Below are 22,268 nucleotides of genomic sequence, written 5' to 3' on the forward strand. Positions count from 1 at the left end.
TAGACTAAATAAAAGGTTTTGTTTGCAATCCTAACTCGCCAAAGTGCACAGCCAACTTGGCATGCTTTCACTTAATGTCTCTCAAGGCAATATCACCCAGCATATCATTGACCAATGACAAGATACAATGGGGAAGGAGGAACCTAAATAGGGACAGTGGTAAGGAACACAGGGGAGGGAAATAACAAGGAACAGATGTCCGTGATCCAGGTGAGGGTGAGAGGAAGTTGGATTTCAGTGCCAGGACGTCACACTGAGATTGGAGCAAATAAATAAATGTATTAAAAAAAAGTTTCATCATAGGGAAGAAATGCCCAAATGTACTAACTTTTATGTTATTTTACTGATAGTTACCTTCACAATAAAATAAACATGTATCTGCTGGACTAATAATTAGAAGCTGACGTCATGGCTAAACATAGTTTTTCTGGGGAGTAATAATTATCAGACAATGTAGGTATGACAGAAAATCAAACTTCAACAGACATTGAATAAAAACATGAGCATGTAGACAAAATAAAGAAAAGTGATTTTGTTAGTTAGAATGCGTGTTTGTGTATGTCTCTTTACAGCGGCCTTAATACTAAATGTGTTTTTTCAAGATGTTGTCATCTATATTGTAATGTATCAATATAATACTGTATTTTGTCAGTTCTGTTCATGGCTTGGGGACTGTAAAGAGATCCCTAGTTGCATGTCTTGTTGGGTAAGTGAGTTAAATATAAGCTGTGTATTATATACAGTGGATATAAAAAGTCTACACACCCCTGTTAAAATGCCAGGTTTTTGTGATGTAAAAGAACGAGACAAAGATAAATCATGTCAGAACTTTTTCCACTTTTAATGTGACCTAAAATGTGAACAATTTAATTGAAAAACAAACTGAAATCTTCGAGGTGGAAAAATGAAAAATAAAAACCTTACAATAACTTGGTTATTGTGTCCAAGTGTCTCGTGACTCCTCATCTAAATATTTTCCTGGTAAATGAATTAACCTCTGTGTCACATTTGGTGCCTTTATAACAAAGAAAATGATTTAGTCAAATTTTGGTGTTTAATTGTTTGTCTAAAAGAGTATCTAATCAAGATTTAGGCCAAATAACATTCTGTCTGAATGTGCACTTTAATCCTTATACCTAATGATTTTGAGTATTTTCTGACAATCATTTCTAGGTGGATAAGATGCCAAACACTTAGATACTGACAGAACTGTCAAACCTCCAATGACATGACATGTTTTGGTCACAAAGACCTTTTTCAAGGTCATGACTGAAATGAGGGATGTTAGCAAATTGTTATTTTTACAAGGACATGTTGTGTACAGGTACATTTGCTCTTTTTAGCTTAATTTCTACACGCCTGTTAACAAGACATTTATGTGTACAGAAGATAATTAGCTAGTTCTAGCACATACGAAGTAAGTCATTTAACATTCTATTTGTATCACCAAAGACATTTTAAATGGTAAATCTGAGATTAAAAAACCTAGTTCTGAAACATGACAGTTTGCACTTTAAACCTATTGCATTGCAACAGTAATATTTATTTTAATAATAATAATCAATATTATTTTTGAGTAAATACAGTATTTCTTAGATACTTTACACCAGAGAGGAGGTTTGTGCTACAAGTTGTTGTGCTCATTACTTGCCCCGACTGTGTGCTCGTGTCAGAAGGAGAACATGAAGAGGGAGACTGCAAAGTCCAGACACAGCTGCTCTCTTTGTTCTTTGACTGTTTACTGCGCTGGTGTATCTGACTATCTCGTTGTGTCCTGGGTGATACTGAATGCAGATTCTTAACAGATTGGTTTAAACAACTTCACAGTAGGTTTTTAATGTCATGACTAGTGATCTTAAAGGATACCAAGTTATGGATTAAATCAGGTAGATCCAGATCTGAGATACTTAAAGCTTCTGAGAGCAGGACCCTAATTTTGGACATTTGTACAGATCTTCCCTGATCCCTTATCAATCTCAGGTAGGGCTGCAGGATGTGCAGGCATTTGATCCAACACTGAATCAAACCTAAGCTTGTCAAGGTAATATGTGGTTCAGAATGGGATTCAGGTGGGACCATGTGAACTGTAGCTTTCCTGATTGATGGTTGGCCTCAACCAAATGCCTATGTCTAAATGCATAAGGTTGGCTACTTTAATTACAGGCAAAGTGATATTGTAGTCTATTTGAATACACAAAGGCATAAGGTAGTCAAGGTGGCTGGTGATATTTATATACAACATTTATCAGAGGAGACCAGTAATTTATGCAGAGCATTAAAGTTTTGGTGAAAACGTTACTGGATGACATTAAAGATTAGCCTAGCAATAACTTTAAATAAAGACAACTTTATTTAGTTGTATTCCTATAGAGGGCACCGGTGTCCAATTTGCTGGTAATTAGAGAGTGAGGTGGCATTGTTGGATTGGCAGGAAGGAAAGAAGCCAGGAATAAATACAAAGTGGGGAGAGGAAGCGAGATTTGGAGGATAGAAACAAGCCCTTGATACAAACAGGTTCATTTGGGTTTAACGTTTCATGTTCAGAGGCAGGGCGGTACACAGACCCTTCCAGAGGCATGGGCAGAAACTGAAAAATGGGGTGGAGTTGTCAGCTCACATGGACGGACAATGTTTCTGGATCCTGTTCATGTACGGTTTCTTCTTTGCATGGTAAAGGTTTAACTTGCATTTCTGGATGCAGCGACGTACTGTGTTCACAGAAAATGGTTTTCGGAAGTGTTCCTGAGCCCATGCAGTGATGTCCACTACAGAATCAAGTCTGTTTTAAATGTAGTGCCGTCTGAGGGTACGAAGATCACGGCCATCCAATATTGGTTTTTGGCCTTGTCCCTTGCGTACAGAGATTTCTCCGGATTCTCTTAATATTTTATTGGTATTTTGTACCGTAGATGATGAGATCCCCCAAATCTTTGCAATTTTACATTGAGAAACTGTATTCTTGAATTGTTGCACTATTTTCCTGCGCAGTTGTTCACAGAATGTTGATCCTCTCCCCGTATTTACTTCTGAAAGACTCATCCTCTCTGGGATGCCCTTTTATATCCCAATCATGTAACTGACCAGTTGCCAATTAACCAAATTAGTTGTGAAATGTTTTTTTTATTAGCATTACACAACTTTTCCAGTCTTTTGTTGCCCCTGTCCCAACTTTTATGCAACATGTTGCTGGTATCAAATTCAAAATGGGCATGTATACCATACTAATACTGTGTTTGACCCCCTTTCGCCTTCAGAACTGCCTTAATTCTACGTGGCATTGATTCAACAAGGTGCTGAAAGCATTCTTTAGAAATGTTGGCACATATTGATAGGATAGCATCTTGCAGTTGATGGAGATTTGTGGGATGCACATCCAGGGCACGAAGCTCCCGTTCCACCACATCCCAAAAATGCTCTATTGGGTTGAGATCTGGTGACTGTGGGGGCCATTTCAGTACAGTGAACTCATTGTCATGTTCAAGAAACCAATTTGAAATGATTCGAGCTTTGTGACATGGTGCATTATCCTGCTGGAAGTAGCCATCAGAGGATGGGTACATGGTGGTCATAAAGGGATGGACATGGTCAGAAACAATGCTCAGGTAGGCCGTGGCATTTAAACAATGCCCAATTGGCACTAAGGGGCCTAAAGTGTGCCAAGAACACATCCCCCACACCATTACACCACCACCACCAGCCTGCACAGTGGTAACAAGGCATGATGGATCCATGTTCTCATTCTGTTTACGTCAAATTCTGACTCTACCATCTGAATGTCTCAACAGAAATCGAGACTCATCAGACCAGGCAACATTCTTCCAATCTTCAACTGTCCAATTTTGCTGAGCTTGTGCAAATTGTAGCCTCTTTTTCCTATTTGTAGTGGAGATGAGTGGTACCCGGTGGGGTCTTCTGCTGTTGTAGCCCATCCGCCTCAAGGTTGTGCATGTTGTGGCTTCACAAATGCTTTGCTGCATACCTTGGTTGTAACGAGTGGTTATTTCAGTCAAAGTTGCTCTTCTATCAGCTTGAATCAGTCGGCCCATTCTCCTCTGACCTCTAGCATCAACAAGGCATTTTCGCCCACAGGACTGCCGCATACTGGATGTTTTTCCCTTTTCATACCATTCTTTGTAAACCCTAGAAATGGTTGTGCGTGAAAATCCCAGTAACTGAGCAGATTGTGAAATACTCAGACCGGCCCGTCTGGCACCAACAACCATGCCACGCTCAAAATTGCTTAAATCACCTTTCTTTCCCATTCTGACATTCAGTTTGAAGTTTTGAAGTCAGGACCACACCCCTAAATGCATTGAAGCAACTGCCATGTGATTGGTTGATTAGATAATTGCATTAATGAGAGATTGAACAGGTGTTCCTAATAATCCTTTAGGTGAGTGTATGTATATGTATGTGTATAACTAACAACTTCAAACTATTTGCATATTTAAATGCAAACCAGTTAAACAGCAGTACTTCCCGAATTTTTTATGAGATTTCTCCTTTTTGAAGATTGGTTCAACAAAAATGTATGTTCACTTAAACACTTAACATTCTTGATTACAATAACTTTATGCAAAAACATAGATTTTCATGCCATCCCAAACAATTTCATTAAGTCAGAAATGCTCTTCCACCTGCCTTGATAAAAGGGGAACAATCATAGTCTATTGTTGAGACAATTTTATTTTGTCAAATCATGGGACACTGTTTAATTGCAAGTGTTGCTGGCTTTTTACTCTGCCCACACTATTCGTCATATCACTGTATGTGGGTTATACAATCACTGTATATGAATAGCAAAGAAAGATAGCAAAAGTGATTATATCCAGTTGTATGGGCTGAATGAGAATCTTTAGTACTACATTATCTCTGACACATATATCCACATTAAACAAGCACTTCCGGGTCATGAAATGTGAAGTATTTCAAAATAAAGGTTGGTGATGATTTATGCTATTGGCAGCAGATGATGTTGTTGTGTTGGCCCCTTCAAACCAGGACCTTCAGCATGCACTGGGACGGTTTGCAGCCAGTGTGAAGCGGTGGGGATGAAAATTAGCACCTCCAAATCCGAGGCCATGGTCCTCAGTCGGAAAAGGGTGGCTTGCCCACTTCAGGTTGGTGGAGAGTGCCTGCCTCAAGTGGAGGAGTTTAAGTATCTAGGGGTCTTGTTCACGAGTGAGGGAAGGATGGAACGGGAGATTGACAGACGGATCGGTGCAGCTTCTGCAGTAATGCAGTCGATGTATTGGTCTGTCGTGGTGAAGAAAGAGCTGAGCCGCAAGGCGAAGCTCTCGATTTACCAGTCAATCTACGTTCCTACTCTCACCTATGGTCATGAGCTTTGGGTCATGACCAAAAGGACAAGATCCCAGATACAGGCGGCCATTGTAATTATTAACAAATGCATTAAAAGTACACTAGGTCTGATGCTAGTTACATATATCTGGACAATTTTTAAATATTGATCAATGTGCCGTTTTCCCGCTCTGCTCATCTCTCCCGGGATTCAGCACATTTGCTGCTGTGTTATTAAACAAATTAAACTTTTGCATGCTATAGGTATTTTTGGCTGTTTTCACTACTTTGATACTTTGGCTTGTACAGAAACTTGTAATAGGTATCATCAAGTGTTTTATGGCTCAAACATCAGTACACTCTCAGCTACACTTAAAAAGACATCACAACAGCCTTCTGAGATTCTGAAATTATTGTTTTATATGAGAACATGCAAAAGATAAGTCAATTTCATGTTTTGTTTCCAGCATAGATTTTGGTTCCAATACTTCACCACTAATTTAAGGTCAAACATGATATATATATTTTTAAATGTTTTGTGTGTGTATGCATCCTTTTACTGTTCTCTAAATTCCTCTGAGGGCTGCACAAAGAGGGGGTGGGGTCTGCTTGGGCCTCCAGTTGCCCATGCCTGTTCTAGAGTCAAAATATTTTGTCAAATCACAGGGCATACTATAAGCCTGTGTAAGGGTTTCTGGCTTTTTACCAACCAACCATACAATTGACCACATTGGTATGAACATAGGAGCTACATATGCGGTGAGTACATGTGTGCATGTGAGTAATGTGTGTCATAGATATAATGACAAATAGAGATGACGCTGACATCACCCATGTATTCCATTACAAAAGTCCCGATAGTGCATGTTGCTGGAAATATTTCAATTTGTATAGTGCCTCTCCCCGATTTGGCTTTCCTTTTGATCAAAACCTTGCTAAGGACATTGAGGGAAAAAAGCACAACTTTCAAAGGATTGTGGGTATGTGTGGGTAGCCACTGACAAGCTATTCAAAAGTCTCAAAGTTTGGGAACAGATTCTGGTAGGTCAGACACACAGAGGTGAGGACATTTTCCAGGCCTCCCTCACGCACTGCCTGGAATGGATGTCCTGGGTGTTCTTATATAAGATCAGGGTCCTGGATATCATGTGAAACATACTAAACAATCTGAGAACAACAGCACATACAGTGGGGAGAACAAGTATTTGATACACTGCTGATTTTGCAGGTTTTCCCACTTACAAAGCATGTAGAAGTCTGTAATTTTTATCATAGGTATTCTTCAAATGTGAGTGACGCAATCACTGTATGATTTTTAAATAATTAATTTGCATTTTATTGCATGACATAAGTATTTGATACATCAGAAAAGCAGAACTTGGTACAGAAACCTTTGTTTGCAATTACAGACATCATATGTTTCCTGTAGTTCTTGACCAGGTTTGCAAACACTGCAGTAGGGATTTTGACCACTCCTCCATACAGACCTTCTCCAGATCCTTCAGGTTTCAGGGCTGTCGCTGGGCAATACAGACTTTCAGCTCCCTCCAAAGATTTTCTATTGGGTTCAGGTCTAGAGACTGGCTAGGCCACTCCAGGACCTTGAGATGCTTCTTACGGAGCCACTCCTTAGTTGCCCTGGCTGTGTGTTTCGGGTCGTTGTCATGTTGGAAGACCCAGCCACGACCCATCTTCAATGCTCTTTCTGAGGGAAGGAGGTTGTTGGCCAAGATCTTGCGATACATGGCCCAATCCTTCCTCCCCTCAATACGATGCAATTGTCCTGTCCCCTTTGCAGAAAAGCATCCCCAAAGAATTATGTTTCCACCTCCATGCTTCACGGTTGGGTTGGTGTTCTTGGGGTTGTACTCATCCTTCTTCTTCCTCCAAATACGGCGAGTGGAGTTTGGACCAAAAAGCTCTATTTTTGTCTTATCAGACCACATGACCTTCTCCCAGCAGGGGGACCTTGCGTGCGCTGCAGGATTTTAATCCATGACGACATAGTGTGTTACTAATGGTTTTCTTTGAGACTGTGGTCCCAGCTCTCTTCAGAGTCATTGACCAGGTCCTGCCATGTAGTTCTGGGCTGATCCCTCATCTTCCTCATGATCATTGATGACCCACAAGGTGAGATCTTGCATGGAGCCCCAGACCGAGGGAGATTGACCATCATCTTGAACTTCTTCTATTTTCCAATAATTGCGCCAACAGTTGTTGCCTTCTCACCAAGCTGCTTGCCTATTGTCCTGTAGCCCATCCCAGCCTTGTGCAGGTCTATAATTGTATCCCTGATGTCTTTACACAGTTCTCTGGTCTTGACCATGGAGAGGTTGGAGTCTTTTATACAGGTAACAAGTTCAAACATGTGCAGTTAATACAGGTAATGAGTGGAGAATGGGAGTGCTTCTTAAAGAAAAACAAACAGGTCTGTGAGAGCCAGAATTCTTACTGGTTGGTAGGTAATAAAATACTTATGTCATGTCAATAAAATGCAAATTAATTATTTAAAAATCATACAATGTGATTTTCTGGATTTTTGTTTTATATTGCATCTCTCACAGTTGAAGTGTACCTATGATAAAAATGACAGACCTCTACACGCTTTGTAAGTAAGAAATCGGCAGTGTTTCAAATACCCACTGTAGGAGTATTCATACTTTGCAGTGAAATGTGAATCAAATTGTTATATATAATTGCAATTTATTTGCATCTGAAAATCATTATCTAATTCATAGAAAAATATTGCATAGTAGTTTTTACTAGGATACATTCCCTATGGCATGTAGAATAGATTTCTCACTAATAGGCAACATGTAAATCATATACAGTGATTTGCATTGTGACAAATGATATGGGTGTAGTAAAAAGCCAGCCATTATACAATGATTTGACAATATATTTTGACCCTACACACTTTCCTGAGTAGTTTCTTGGATAAATTCATTGAAGCATGTAGAAACGTTTTTGTGCTATGAGGCAATGAGTATTTTCTAGAATAAATTCACTTCAGCACATAGAATCTATTTGCTATGAAGGAATAAGTAACGCATATACAATAATTTGCATTGTGGCCATTGTTATAGGCGGAGTAAAAGGCGGAGTAAAAGGCAGAGTAAAAGCCATCAACACTTCACAACATATTTTGATACTACACACTCTCCTGAGTATTTTCTAGGATGCATTTACTATAGAATCGTTTTTTAATTATGAGCCAATATTTATTCCACATAAAGTGATTAACCTTGGCTGCTTGTATTTCACATTGCAACATGTTTTAAAACCCAGATATCATGGAAATGGAAATAAAAAATGAAAAAATATAAATTATTGTTATTGGTTAGAGAGTATTTCTATTTTTTGTCAATCATGAATGTATAGTTTTATGCTACTTTTCGACTAACAGATGTGTGACTTTTATTTTGAAAAATTCCAAAAACCCATGACCTGGAAAGGCTTTTTAAATGTTAATGACATGATGTAGGTCCAACCTCTTTTTTTTTTGTCCTAGTGGAAAAAATGCGTGTGGAACAGAAATATCTACACAGCATTTATTTATCCTGCAGTGCTGATATTCAGGAATAGATGTGGCATTTTTTCTGAAAATGATCGATGTTAGAGAAATAAAAAATGTGAGGATCAAGGAGCTAAATTAAGGGCTCCTTTCAGCAGTGCGATTCGGTTCCCAAGTTGGTTCTCCAAAAAGAGCCGTTTGTTGGCGTACGACCCATCACTAGCTGGTAGATATATGACAGTATATTCACATGTATTTTATTACTGAGGTGACATTACATGTATATTATTGACTGTATATTAGGTGGTTAATTCGTGTATAAATGCACCCCGTTTTAACAAGATAGTTAACATTATTTTTAGGGAAGTCACCTGCGTCGTATACCGTTAAAGTACGGTACAGAGTCCCTGTACCGTTGTTACCAATTTAGCTACAGTAGCTATTCATTCCGTAATTGTTAAGTTCGCGTCACTGACATTATTTACACTATCGGTTTGTTTAGACAGTTTCATGCGATGCCAGTGTTAGTAAACGGCTAGATAACTATGTCTTCTAATTCGAGTTAATTTAGGCGACAAGGCTGGCTAACTAACTGAATCTGACACAGCGAGTTGGGACTGCATTTCGATAACTACGAGCCACCCACGTGAACTAGACTAAGATGCAGTCAGGCGGAAATGTGATTGAGAGTCACCGTGAAGGGGCGCTTGTGAAATCAGACAAGGAAGCCTGTTCGAGATACATTCCCACTCTGACGACGGAAAACACTGGTCCAACTATGGCGAATAAAAAGGCTGGGTTCGGGGACACTGTAGTCATCAATGAGAGCAAACTCAGGGCTCCGAGTCCGCGTGGAACAAACGGAGACCATGACTCTGAAGAGGAATCGTACCGAGATGGGCGGTCAGAGGAGGTGGACCGGGACACAAAAAGCAGAGCGTTCGCTTGGTGCCGAGACTTTCTCTCGGGTTCATGGAAGAGTATTCCCGAGGCGGATTTTCGCATCAGCATTGTCAGGTAAGCCGTGACGTAACGTTACTCTAAAAATCCAAGACGGCTTGCTGCCTCCTCTACTAGGTTTTAACGGTTAGCTTATCCCATGGCTGGCTGACTGATATGTTAAAATAATATTGTCTGTTAGGTGGAATTAAGTTTCCAAAATAACTCCGGTATTCACGGTGTGACTTACCTGATTACATATAGTGTATTCTGTGCTGTAAGAATGCAAACTGTTAACAATTGACTTAAATAAATTGAATAACAAAAATCATATACAATTAATGTACCCCCCGCTTCCACTAAAAGCGTCATCAGACATCAAATGTATACCCAGGTTGAGAACAATTAAAAACTGCAGTCTGTATCAATTTTTTGGATAAAAAAAATTGTAATACAGGTGACTAGTCACTTGTTTTTGCATTGAAATCAGAATTCAGTACATGAGAATGACTTGATAGTGGAGCTGATAATGTACTAAACCAACTACCTAGTTGATAATGTACTAAACCAACTAGCTAATCTAATATCAAATGTTCTACATGTGGGGCTACGTTCCTTGGAGAACTTCGTCAAGCAGGCATTCTGTCATCGCTATAGGTCTTTTTTTTTTGTTTCATCACCCAGCCCTAACGTGTGTAACAGTTGGCATAGAAGGCCCTTTGTCTCCGATTATTCACAGACTTGTTGAAATTAATTGGTAAATGGTTATTTTTTGAGGCCAAAGTAGATACTTTTTTAAAAAGTGCAACAGTGTCTAGGGTGAATTTCTTTTACTGTGAGATTCTCTCTCAGGCCCCATTTCTGATGTAGAAGCGAGAGGTGCTGAGATCCTCATTTCTCATAACAGTAAATGTTATGCAGTGAGTGACATGATCCCTTTGATAATGTGACACATCCACTGAGAATAAAAAACACTTCTTCATGCACATCTCAATGTTCTTTCATATTCACAGGACTTTTTGAGGAACAAAATTAGATGGTAATTATTATTATGGGACTATATTTGAATTATGATATTTCAATATTGCCCTCATTCACACTGCTAAAATAAGGATGACGGCAAATGCCTGGGGCACAGAGCGCAAGTTCGATTTTCACCTCCTTAATCCCTCCAAGAAATATAGGCTTTTCCTCTTGAAGAATGGAGCGATGTCCCACTACATACGGTTCCGTACATTTACGAAAACATTCCAAGAATGATTGGAGATCTGAAATCAATTTAAATGTGGAGTGACTACTCACATCTACGAACATCAGTTAGAACTCCTCATAAAAGTGGGACTAAGTCATATTTCAATAATATTTTACGTAATGTTTTTGATTAATATCCCTTTTTTTTTTTTTTTCTTCATACTGTTTACATGTCTTGGGTTAGTGAGTTAATATAAGCATTTATATTGGTTCATACTAATACACTCACTTCCGCAGTGGTGGACTCAGTAACCTGCTGTACATGTGTAGTCTGCCAGACCATGCCCAGACTATTGAAGATGAACCCCGCAGGGTCCTGCTCCGAGTGTACGGGGCCATCCTGCAGGTCAGACACCCAGCCATACCCACTGTTATTCAAGATGGCTAATGTAGTATGTCTAGCTGTTGTCTTTATTTAGTTGACCTCTATAACTTCCTTGCTTTATACATCAGACTATGGTATCGGATTTTGGTAAGAAAGTCTATGATGTTTAGCAGTTTTATGATGAGGCTTAAAAAAATGTTCTTTAAATGATGTCTTACATAATATGTGAAAAATACATTGGGATTGTTTTGGTGATGAAGACCTTTTTTTCAACTGGCTATTAATCAACTGGGAATTGTGTGAAAATCCAGCGGACCCTAGTACTTAATGTGCAGACTATTTTACCACCTCTTAGTCTCTTACCTAAACTTTAAACTAAGTATATGAACTGTACTTATAAAAAAGCACAGAAAACCTATGGTCACTGAATATCTGGGGGATCAGACGCCAAAGTTTAGTGCAACTTCTAAATTGACCAGCAGAAAGTAGCAGCACGTAAACATCCTTAACTTAATTGAATGTCTGAATGTCTTGGCTTAAAATATTAAGTTATATGGATGTAACAAGCATATATTTTGGTCAAGACATTAGCCTAAGTATCACAATGTTTTGTTTGCAATCCAAATCTGTTAGTGGGTTTAAAAATTGAATTGGGTTAATAGGGATATTCACCATATTTACAGTAAAGGCCGGACCCAGTATTTTTTTAAGCAATATGTTTTGTTTGGACCATACCTCTTGACAAAATGTTTTACTAAACATACTCCCCAGACTGCTGCAGAGCTGACCCTAGGTACAATACTGCTGTAATTGCTACTATCAGTGATTTCATTTTCGTTTGTTTTAGAAATATTTAACATTTGAATCACCGTAATATCCCTTTGAATCACACTTTGTATTGCCACAAAATGTGGTAATAGTTAAGGGGTTTGAAAACTCCAAAGGAATTCATGACCTTGACAATGCAAATGTCTCATTCTGCCATTACAAGGCCAGAACCTGCTGTACAGAATACAACAAGCTAACAATAAACCACTGTGTGTGTAGGGAGTCGATTCACTAGTCCTGGAGAGCGTGATGTTTGCCATCTTGGCAGAGAGAGCGCTGGGACCCAGGCTGTATGGAATCTTCCCTGAGGGACGTCTGGAACAATACATGCCGGTACAGAAAAACAAGCACACAGCAGAAACAAATAGGCAGATGTAACAAACTTTGGTTGTGTTTATCGTACTGTAAAGGAGAGAATGATGGATATTAATTTGAGGCTAGCAAGCTGGCTGCCTACCTAGTGTCAAGGGTGAATCGGGGGGGGGGGGGGTCTTTATACTGATTTATGGCGAACAACCAGAGCAGGGCTTGTCAACTGCATCTCTTTGTACTAATGTTGTAGAAAGGCCCAGCACAGAGAGGCCAAATATTTGACAGGGAGTCTTGTGTGTGAAGGCCTATAAACGTGTGGTTATTTCCCAGAGCAAACGTCTTCGTACAGAGCAGCTCTTTGTTCCTGAACTTTCCGCTGAGATTGCTTCAAAGTTGGCCCGCTTCCATGGGATGGTTATGCCATTTAACAAGGAGCCCAAGTGGCTGTTTGGGACCATTGACAGGTGAGGATAGAATAGGACTCTCATGATCTTAAGTAAAAACCTGCAGTGTTGACAGATGAGTACTGTATACAGTAAATAATGGATTTCAGGTTACCTCTTCTCAAATAGTATCACTTGTTGTTTTGGAATGCTTAATGATGCTCTATTTGCTGTTGTGTGTCAGATACATGAATCAGGTGATGAACTTGAAGTTCACCCGTGAGGCTCATATCAAGAAATTCAACAAGCTGATTAAGTACAACCTCCCTGCAGAGCTGGAGAGTCTCCGGTAAGTCAGGAGATGTGGGGCATAGGAATGGCAGAAAAGGCAATGATGTGTCAGGTTAGAATTTGAGAATGGAAAGGAATGGCTCTGGATGGGGAGTATGGAATGGCTGGCGAACAGGGATGGAATTTCAGGGCGACACCAGCAACCATGGCCATCAATGCCCCCCTGTGGCCAAAATGCCCTCCCCAAAAATGTATTCCTTTCTTGCCCAAGTGGGCTGGCTGTGAATTCATAATTCTCCCAACTCTCTAATATGACTACAATCCATTGGTGTTCTTGAAGTATTTTGTCATAGCTTGATTTCAAATCCCTTCAAATTTGATTCAGCAACATGCACTGTGGCATTTATAGGTTTGGCACTGTAGCCTAGTTACTCAGAATGTTAACAGATTCATTTTTAGAAGTCTGAAAACTGAAACTAGTTTTCATGTTTCTTGCCTATTTATATTTTTTCAATCACACAATTCATCATTTTCCATGTTATTTTGAGTTTAAGCTGCTGAAGACATTAGACTCAAGCTAGCTTGATTGGCCACAGTGACCTGACTGATGGCCTTGCCTGATGTCAAGGAAGCTTTAGGGAAAATTGCAGAAAAGTTTCCACTGCTCTGATATTAACAATCTACTTTAAAATCAAACTCCCAAGTTAATTGGCCTCAACCCATGTCAACTGCTGGTCTTCATATGATCTCAGTATAATTTTGCCAAAGTAGACATTTCTACATAGTGATACCAATACTTAAATACCCTAAAATAAATGCTGAGAATCTATGCCTTATCCAAGTAATTGTTTAATTTTCAATTCAAACAACCTGGACAATAGTATACAAATCTGTACTGTACCATTACAGTACCAGTACCACTATGATTCCCAAAAATAATTTCAAATTTAGATTTTTCAGACCACAGGACAGTTTTCCACTTCATCTCCGTCCATCTTAAATGAGCTGAGGCCCAGAGAAGGCAACTTATTTATATATGGTTTGTTCTTTGCAAGGTTGAGTTTTAACTTGCAATTGTGGATGCAGTGACAACCTGTGTTCACAAAAATTAGTTTTTGGAAGTGTTCCTGAGGCCAAGCAGTGATTTCCACTACAGAATCATGTCTGTTTCTAATGCAGTGCCTCCCGAGGGCCTGAAGATCACAGCAATCCAATGTTGGTTTTCGTCCTTGTCCCTGGTGTACGGCGATTTCTTCGGATTCTCTGAATCTTTTAATGATATAATGTACCGTAGATGATGAGATCCCCAAACTCTGCAATTTTTCGTTGAGAAACTTTATTTATAAATCCCAATTTCTTTGAAACATTTTGCTGGCATCAAATTCAAAGTGGGCATATATTTTTCAAGAAACAATAAAATGTCTCAGTTTTTACATTTGATATGTTGTCTTTGTACTATATTCTATTAAATATAGTGTTTAAATGATTTGCACATCATTGTATTCTGTTTACATTTTACACAATTTCCCAACTGTTTTGGCAACGGGGTTGTACATTCTGTACATGTCAGTGTAGCCATTTATAAATAGCTTAGAGTTTAGCATTACCATATCTACATAAGTCATTACCTGTCTTCACTCCTGGAGTCCAAGAACACGAATGACATAACAATAGTACAATCCCACCACCTACTTCCCTGCCAAGCTATGGTGACCAGTACTTACTGCTTCATGTGACTATTGTCCTGATCATACACTTAGTGGAGTGAGGGAGTAATCCAGAGAAAAGTAATCACGTCTTACAGATAGTAAAGGGAAAAGTATGTTATGTAATCAGTAATACATCTTTGTCTCCATAAGATTGTACAGAGAGATAAGATATGAGCTGTTGACATGACCGTACACTCTGCTCCCAGTGGTTCACTCAAAGTTGAAGTGTGCATATAGTATACCAATGCCATGTCGTTGTCATGAGATGAAGCCATTCCCTTTCTACTGTCTCTCTCTTTGACAGAGTGTTGTTGGCAGCAACCCCATCGCCAGTTGTGTTCTGTCATAATGATGTGCAAGAAGGTAACGATCTAGCTGGTTTCTCATTCTTTATCCTGTCTTCCATGGCTTGTCATCCACGCTCTACCGGTCTCTCCACCCACCTGCCTCTCTTCCCCCTCTATTTATCTCCCTTTCTCTTTCTGCTCGATCTCCACCCAACTCTTTCTTCACACTTACTTTCTTCCCCATTTCTATATATGCTTTCCCCATTAGAAATGCATAATTTTATACTCACCTCTAATTTGGACTTGCTCAACAGTCCATCACTGGAGTTATTAAACCATTGTAATTCCTTGATCAATATCTCTTCCACAAATGAGACCTATAATAAGTTTAAAAAAAACACTCTTATTGTTAGGTAACATTCTGATGCTCGAGAACAGAGACCACTCCACCGATAAACTCATGCTAATTGACTTTGAATATAGCAGCTACAACTACAGGTAAAGGCCTTTATTGTATATACATTAACATTCAACAAAAATCGCTGGTTAAAGTGTTACATTTACTATTAAACAGGTACGCTTATAGCCATTTACATATCAGTCCCAAACAAACAGCTTGATGTTAACAACATTGGCTACTGAATCGTACTATATTGTATATCCTCATGTTATGTGGTGCTGTGATTTGTTTGTTTTGTTTGTTGTTTAGGGGATTTGACTTTGGGAACCACTTTTGTGAGTGGTGCTATGACTACACCTACAACCAGTGGCCCTTCTACAAATATACACCTGACAACTACCCAAGCAGGGAACAACAGGTGATTTCAACCTTGGCCACACCTACAGGAAAACACCCTCCAATGCATTGACACAGTTAACATTAACCTCTTAAAAAATAAAGACACTAAGTGTAACTCCTTTGGATATGAGCATCTGCTATATGACTGAAATATGGGAATGCACCGATAGTACCTTTTCATTGTCGATTTTAAGGACTGAATTGCTGAGAATCTGTTAACACATAGAACCGATCCAATGCTGTTTTGCTTGTCATCCATTTCACAGCATGTTCAGAGTGGCATTATAATAACTTGTGTTTTAGGATATAGGCTTTCTGGCTAATCAATTCAAGGCAGTACTAATGAAAGGCTGCAGCATCGCACAAGTTGGATTGCTATTTAGCCATCAATCTGAATGGATGCTGACATTGTGGTTGTTGTTGAGTTTGCTAGGCATGGCCTGCATATTTCCGCTCTGCCGGTCACCAACTCATGTTTTTACAGCACATTGTTAGGACAATACATTTTGTTCTTTACGTAGATTTGCTGCCAGTATCGGATGGGTGCATCCATGTTAAAATATAAAATAAATAATTGCATTGTTTGATGTAAGGAACCACTATTAGTATCATCTGTATTAAAACCAATTACAGTATAATAATCATAATACAAAATGTATAAAAACTGTCATTTCCAATATCGCATTTATATGGCTAGTAGACAAAACATTTGGATGGCAACTTTAGGACATACAAGATATTTAGATTTGTCATTCAAACTCCACTTTGTTTAGTTCAGTTATGTTTTGTTCGCCATCTGTTACGACATGTTCATGAGGTTACGTTTGACTTCAACAGAAAGTGACAGTTTGTGTTTGTGTTCAGGCTGGTTGGATGTTTGATATTATAAGGCAATTTGACGGGTCAAATATCAAACATCCAACCAGCCTGAACACAAACAGTCGCCAGAAACTGCAGTCATTCTTTTTTACTTTTCTTAGCAAGTTTATGGAAAAAAAAAACTCAAGGTCAATGGAGAACCTTTTTTTGTGGCTAAACTTAATCTTTGTCTGCGAAGTGTTCTAAAACATTGACATAATTATGAATGCATAGTTAATTTATTGCTCAAAGCTAGATAACCTAATCTCTGAAGGTGTTTCTGTTTTATTTTTGTTTTGCAGCTTCATTTTATTCGTAACTACTTGGCGGAAGCTGGAGGCTATTCAGAGAACACCATGAATGAGGACCAAGCTCGTATAGAGCAACAGATGCTGTTTGAAGCCAATCGGTAGGGGACCCTGTTTCTTCTTTTTGCAAACATACTGTGGATAGTAGAAGTCTACACAGACATTGTACAGTCTTCGCATTTTACTACCTCAAAATATTCACAACCTATTCCCAAACAATTTGTTTCTAAAGTTAAATAACTATTAGTTTTACCCAATTGCCATGTTTCAAACATAATGTGTGATTTGGAGTGGTTTCCTTGTTTTCACTTTGTAATATGAAAGGAATGTGATGTTGATCCCTTTGTATTGTCAGTTAATAAGTGTATATGGTGGCAGCCTCATGTTATTAGTGTTTTTGATTGATTAGAGAGAACTCCATAGAAAACTTACCTGGTCTTTGTCCTGACCTAAATCTGCCTAAGAAATAGAATGTATGGTTTGATATCGGAGAAATAATTCTAGTATATGTTGCCCTAAGTGTTTTGAATAGTTTGTAGAAAATTATTACAATTCACTGCCGTAGTGGCTGTGAAAGGTTTTTTCACAAAGTAATAGCTCTGGGATATAAAGACGCACAATAAATACATGCTCATTTTGTATTTCTTAGTAGTTATAAAGATATTCAATCATGTATTTTCCCTTTGAAAATGACCAATATCGTGGGTAGAGCAGTAGGATTAAACATTGAGTCTTATTACATACATTAACATGTTAGTAATTAGTCTTATCCTGAGCGATGTACTACTGCAATCTGCGTTAAGTACATTACCCATGGGTGCAAAGACATAGTAAAATGTTTGTTTAAACCAGCAATCTTTCAGTTACTGGCCCAGTACACCAACCACTAGGCTGTCTGCTTCCCTTTCAAAATCCTCTTTTAGATTTAATTTTGAGACAGCAAAAGAGGGGGGGTGTGTAGACTTTCACTCAACTGAATTTGGTGGTTTTTGAAATGAGCACTTTTTTGGAAGCCACCGCATTACATAACTGGATGTGATTTACCCCTCTGCCACCAGCAATGTAGTGCTTAAAGTCCATGATATCTCACCAGAGGTATTTTCCATATTCATTGCTATCCACATGCATGGGAGTCAGTATGTTGGCAGGTCTTTAAGGATGACTGGTTGTCCTACAGGTTTGCCCTGGCTTCTCACTTCCTCTGGGGCCTGTGGTCCATCATTCAAGCCAGGATATCCAAAATCGAGTTTGGTTACATGGTAAGTGCTCAAGTAGACTTTAGTAGTAATGGACCCTGGACAGAATGTGAGATTTCTCCCAGACTTTACCTCAATCATATGAAATAATACTATGGAGCTCCAGTATATTTTAACATATATCCTTGTCATTCACATGGTTTTTCATGTATATTTTATTCTCTGTCTGTCTGTGGAGCAGGTTTTATGAACTGGATAAACAGTATAGTCTGGCTAACATAATCTATTTAACTCCTACTGACTTCCGAGTCAAAACTTTATTTTGAATGAAAGACCCCTTGATTTAAATAGACTTGCAAAAGCCTTTCAGTTTGTTGTAGTCAGCCAGCCTACAAGGTTTTGTACCTCATTCCCCACTTCAAGAGACCAGGTTTATAGACCCAAAAATTTGGTGCAGCGTATACAGGGCCATACAGTCACAGCCCAAGCCAGCCAGGTGGAACACTGAAGGTGGACCCTGACTTCAGGCACACACTTTCCTCTGAGTGATGTGGAATACAAAGGTTACCTAATCAAAGCAGATATCTGTCACAGTCAACCCTTTGAACAATGCCCAGAATGCAGCCTCACCCCTACTGGAGTGAGCTCTCTGCTAGGCAACCCTTACCCTTTACTGACAAATCCTGGGAGACAGTCCTGTGAGACAGGTGTAAGGTCCCTTACAAAGGGAAAACAACCGCAATTGGACAATAAAACTGAAAGGGCTTTGGTTGCTTTATGAATGGTTGAATTTTCTACCATGCGTTGATATTTTACCCTTTACATTTGTGGGAATTAGCATATATAGATAGTGCTAAATGCAGGTGTTACAGAACAAAAATGAAATGCATATGGTAGTAATTCAAAGGAAACATTTTGGAGATGTTGACAAAATTATTAGACTCAAAGACGTGTTTAGCTCTAAAGCCATATTGTTGTAATTATTTAAAGTTTTTAATCTTGTGAGGGGGTAAACCATAGTTTAATCCATTAGAAGGGCTTTTTGTAGTGTCTTATACAGCATCTTTTTTGTTTCAGGACTATGCCCAGTCTCGGTTTGATGCCTACTTCAAGCAGAAAAAGCTATATTCCTAACTTCCATCTTCAAAAGAATAGATGGATTTCTTGGATTCAACTGTAATTTTGAGATCTGCTGATTATTCCTGTATGCGATGGACCTTGATGACCCCCCCAAAAATGTATTTGTTATTTGTAGCTTTTCTTAGTTTGGTTAATTTATTCAGATTGTATGAAGGGAGTTGTTGAAACTGACAGCAGAATCATAGTTACTAGGCAGATTAACCTGTTCAGGTAAACCAAATCAGGTAAAACACCAACTAAAGAGTCTAAGGTGGCTTTAAATATAATGGATTGTTTGAACTTGATTTAGAATATACTCTACCCCGTCCATCTTGTATTTAGTCCCAGCTTAGCATGGACAAGTAACAGTAAAGCAGTCTACATTTCACAAAATGCACTTATCTACAGTGGGGAGAACAAGTATTTGATACACTGCCGATTTTGCAGGTTTTCCCACTTACAAAGCTTGTAGAAGTCTGTCATTTTTATCATAGGTACACTTCAACTGTGAGTGATGGGATCTAAAACAAACATCCAGAAAATCACATTCTATGATTTTTAAGTAATTAATTTGCATTTTATTTTAAAAACAGAACTTAATATTTGGTACAGAAACCTTTGTTTGCAATTACAGAGATCATTTGTTTCCTGTAGTTCTTGACCAGGTTTGCACACACTGCAGCAGGGATTTGGGCCCACTCCTCCATACAGACCTTCTCCAGATCCTTCAGGTTTCGGGGCTGTAGCTGGGCAATACAGACTTTCAGCTCCCTCCAAAGATTTTCTATTGGGTTCAGGTCTGGAGACTGGCTAGGCCATTCCAGGACCTTGAGATGCTTCTTACAGAGCCACTCCTTAGTTACCCTGGCTGTGTGTTTCAGGTCGTTGTCATGCTGGACGACCCAGCCACGACCCATCTTCAATGCTCTTACTGAGGGAAGGAGGTTGTTGGCAAAGATCTCGCGATACATGGCTCCATACATCCTCCCCTCAATACGGTGCAGTCGTCCTGTCCCCTTTGCAGAAAAGCATCCCTAAAGAATGGTTTCCACCTCCATGCTTCATGGTTGGGATGGTGTTCTTGGGGTTGTACTCATCCTTCTTCTTCCTCCAAACACAGCAAGTGGAGTTTAGACCAAAAAGCTCTATTTTTGTCTCATCAGACCACATGACCTTCTCCCATTCCTCCTCTGGATCATCCAGATGGTCATTGGCAAACTTCAGCCGGGCCTGGACATGCCCTGGCTTGAGCAGGGGGACCTTGCGTGCGCTGCAGGATTTTAATCAATGACGGCATAGTGTGTTACTAATGGTTTTCTTTGAGACTGTGGTCCCAGCTCTCTTCAGGTCATTAACTAGGTCCTGCCATGTAGTTCTGGGCTGATCCCTTACCTTCCTCATGATCATTGATGCCCCACGAGGTCAGATTGTGCATGGAGCCCCAGACCGACGGAGATTGACCATCATCTTGAATTCTTCCATTTTCTAATAATTGTGCCAACAGTTTTTGCTTTCTCACCAAGCTGCTTGCCTATTGTCCTGTAGGCCATCCCAGCCTTGTGCAGGTCTACAATTTTATCCCTGATGTCCTTACACAGCTCTCTGGTCTTGGCCATAGTGGAGAGGTTGGAGTCTGTTTGATTGAGTGTGTGGACAGGTGTCTTTTATACAGGTAACGAGTTCAATCAGGTGCAGTTAATACAGGTAATGAATGGAGAACAAGGCTTCTTAAAGAAAAACTAACAGGTCTGTGAGAGCCGGAATTCTTACTGGTTGGTAGGTGATCAAATACTTATGTCATGTCAATAAAATGCAAATTAATTATTTAAAAATCATACAATGTGATTTTCTGGATTTTTGTTTTATATTCTGTCTCCCACAATTGAAGTGTACCTATGATAACAATTACAGACCTGCAAAATTAGGAAAATTAGGAAAACCTGCAAAATTGGCAGTGTATCATACTTGTTCTCCCCACCGTACAATGAAACTGAAATACTATGAAAAAGCACAGCAAGACATGTTTTGTTTACATTAGCATTACCATCTACTGATTCCATAAATGTATGTTTTGAGTAATTTAGTCAGATTCTTCTGTATAGTATTCATAGGCGTTATTGTAGTTACTTTCCAGGGGTTCTTTTTTAACTCAGTAATTGAAATGTTTTTTGCTGTGCTTCAGTAAACCTTTAACTTCAGGGTCCAAATATTCTTATTTTCTGTTGTCTGTTTTGTCATGTCATGTTTGTTCTGCCTAAAGAGTTGGGTGCTACTGCCTGGACTCAAAGCAGTGTGGCAGAGTCTAGTTGCATCTCAAAACTGTCCAGTTATTACCGGTTATTTTGAATCTTACCCCATCCCTCAGTTTAGACCTATCCTTACCCATTCTGATTGAATGCCAAAGTGTGTTTTGGTTTCACTGTGGTGCAGTTAGACCGATATCAAAGATATGCTAAAATATGCCCACATCAACACAGTATGTGTAGTAATCTGCAGACAGGATCACAACACAGCATTTCATTCAAGTCATGTCGTTTTTCTGTTGCTGCAGTTATGTTGAGTAATGGTGATTTTTTTTTTAGTTTAAAATTAGGTTGCATTATGGAACAGACTGGTGTTTATTCATTTAAAACAAGTCACTCGCAATCTTTTATGTTGACATTCAAGAGCTTTGTGAAAATTGGAACCTTGTCAAGGAAAGAGAGAAGAGATCTATATTCTCAAACCAGATGTTATTTTAGAACTTTCTCTGTTAAAGATTCTGGTTATATTGGTCCTGAATTTCAAGTTTGACCTTTTTGTCTATTTAAACTATATTTTTGTCTATTTAAACTATGTGGGCTGTTTC

The 22,268-nt window shown here is 39.1% G+C and overlaps 1 protein-coding gene across 1 annotated transcript; it reads left to right on the forward strand.

The window, feature by feature from the left end:
• Positions 1–8,803: 8,803 nt before the first annotated feature.
• On the forward strand, positions 8,804–19,894 carry chkb (choline kinase beta). The gene is made up of 11 exons (XM_010890399.3): positions 8,804–9,832; positions 11,243–11,351; positions 12,378–12,491; positions 12,801–12,934; positions 13,098–13,202; positions 15,158–15,216; positions 15,554–15,638; positions 15,850–15,958; positions 17,100–17,206; positions 18,283–18,364; positions 19,379–19,894. The coding sequence occupies exons 1-11, from the start codon at positions 9,477–9,479 to the stop codon at positions 19,433–19,435; spliced, it is 1,317 nt and encodes a 438-aa protein (XP_010888701.2). The 5' UTR covers positions 8,804–9,476; the 3' UTR covers positions 19,436–19,894.
• The last annotated feature ends 2,374 nt before the right edge of the window (positions 19,895–22,268 follow it).

This window comes from Esox lucius, chromosome 19 (assembly GCF_011004845.1).
Source record: "Esox lucius isolate fEsoLuc1 chromosome 19, fEsoLuc1.pri, whole genome shotgun sequence".
In the NCBI taxonomy this organism is placed as follows: domain Eukaryota; kingdom Metazoa; phylum Chordata; class Actinopteri; order Esociformes; family Esocidae; genus Esox; species Esox lucius.

What these genes read in the sequence shown, in the direction of transcription:
- chkb (XM_010890399.3), top strand. Translation starts at nt 9,477, where the DNA reads ATGCAGTCAGGCGGAAATGTGATTGAGAGTCACCGTGAAGGGGCGCTT. An exon ending in TTTCGCATCAGCATTGTCAG is followed by an intron (nt 9,833 to 11,242) that starts GTAAGCCGTGAC and finishes TCACTTCCGCAG; the next exon opens with TGGTGGACTCAGTAACCTGC. An exon ending in GTCTGGAACAATACATGCCG is followed by an intron (nt 12,492 to 12,800) that starts GTACAGAAAAAC and finishes GTTATTTCCCAG; the next exon opens with AGCAAACGTCTTCGTACAGA.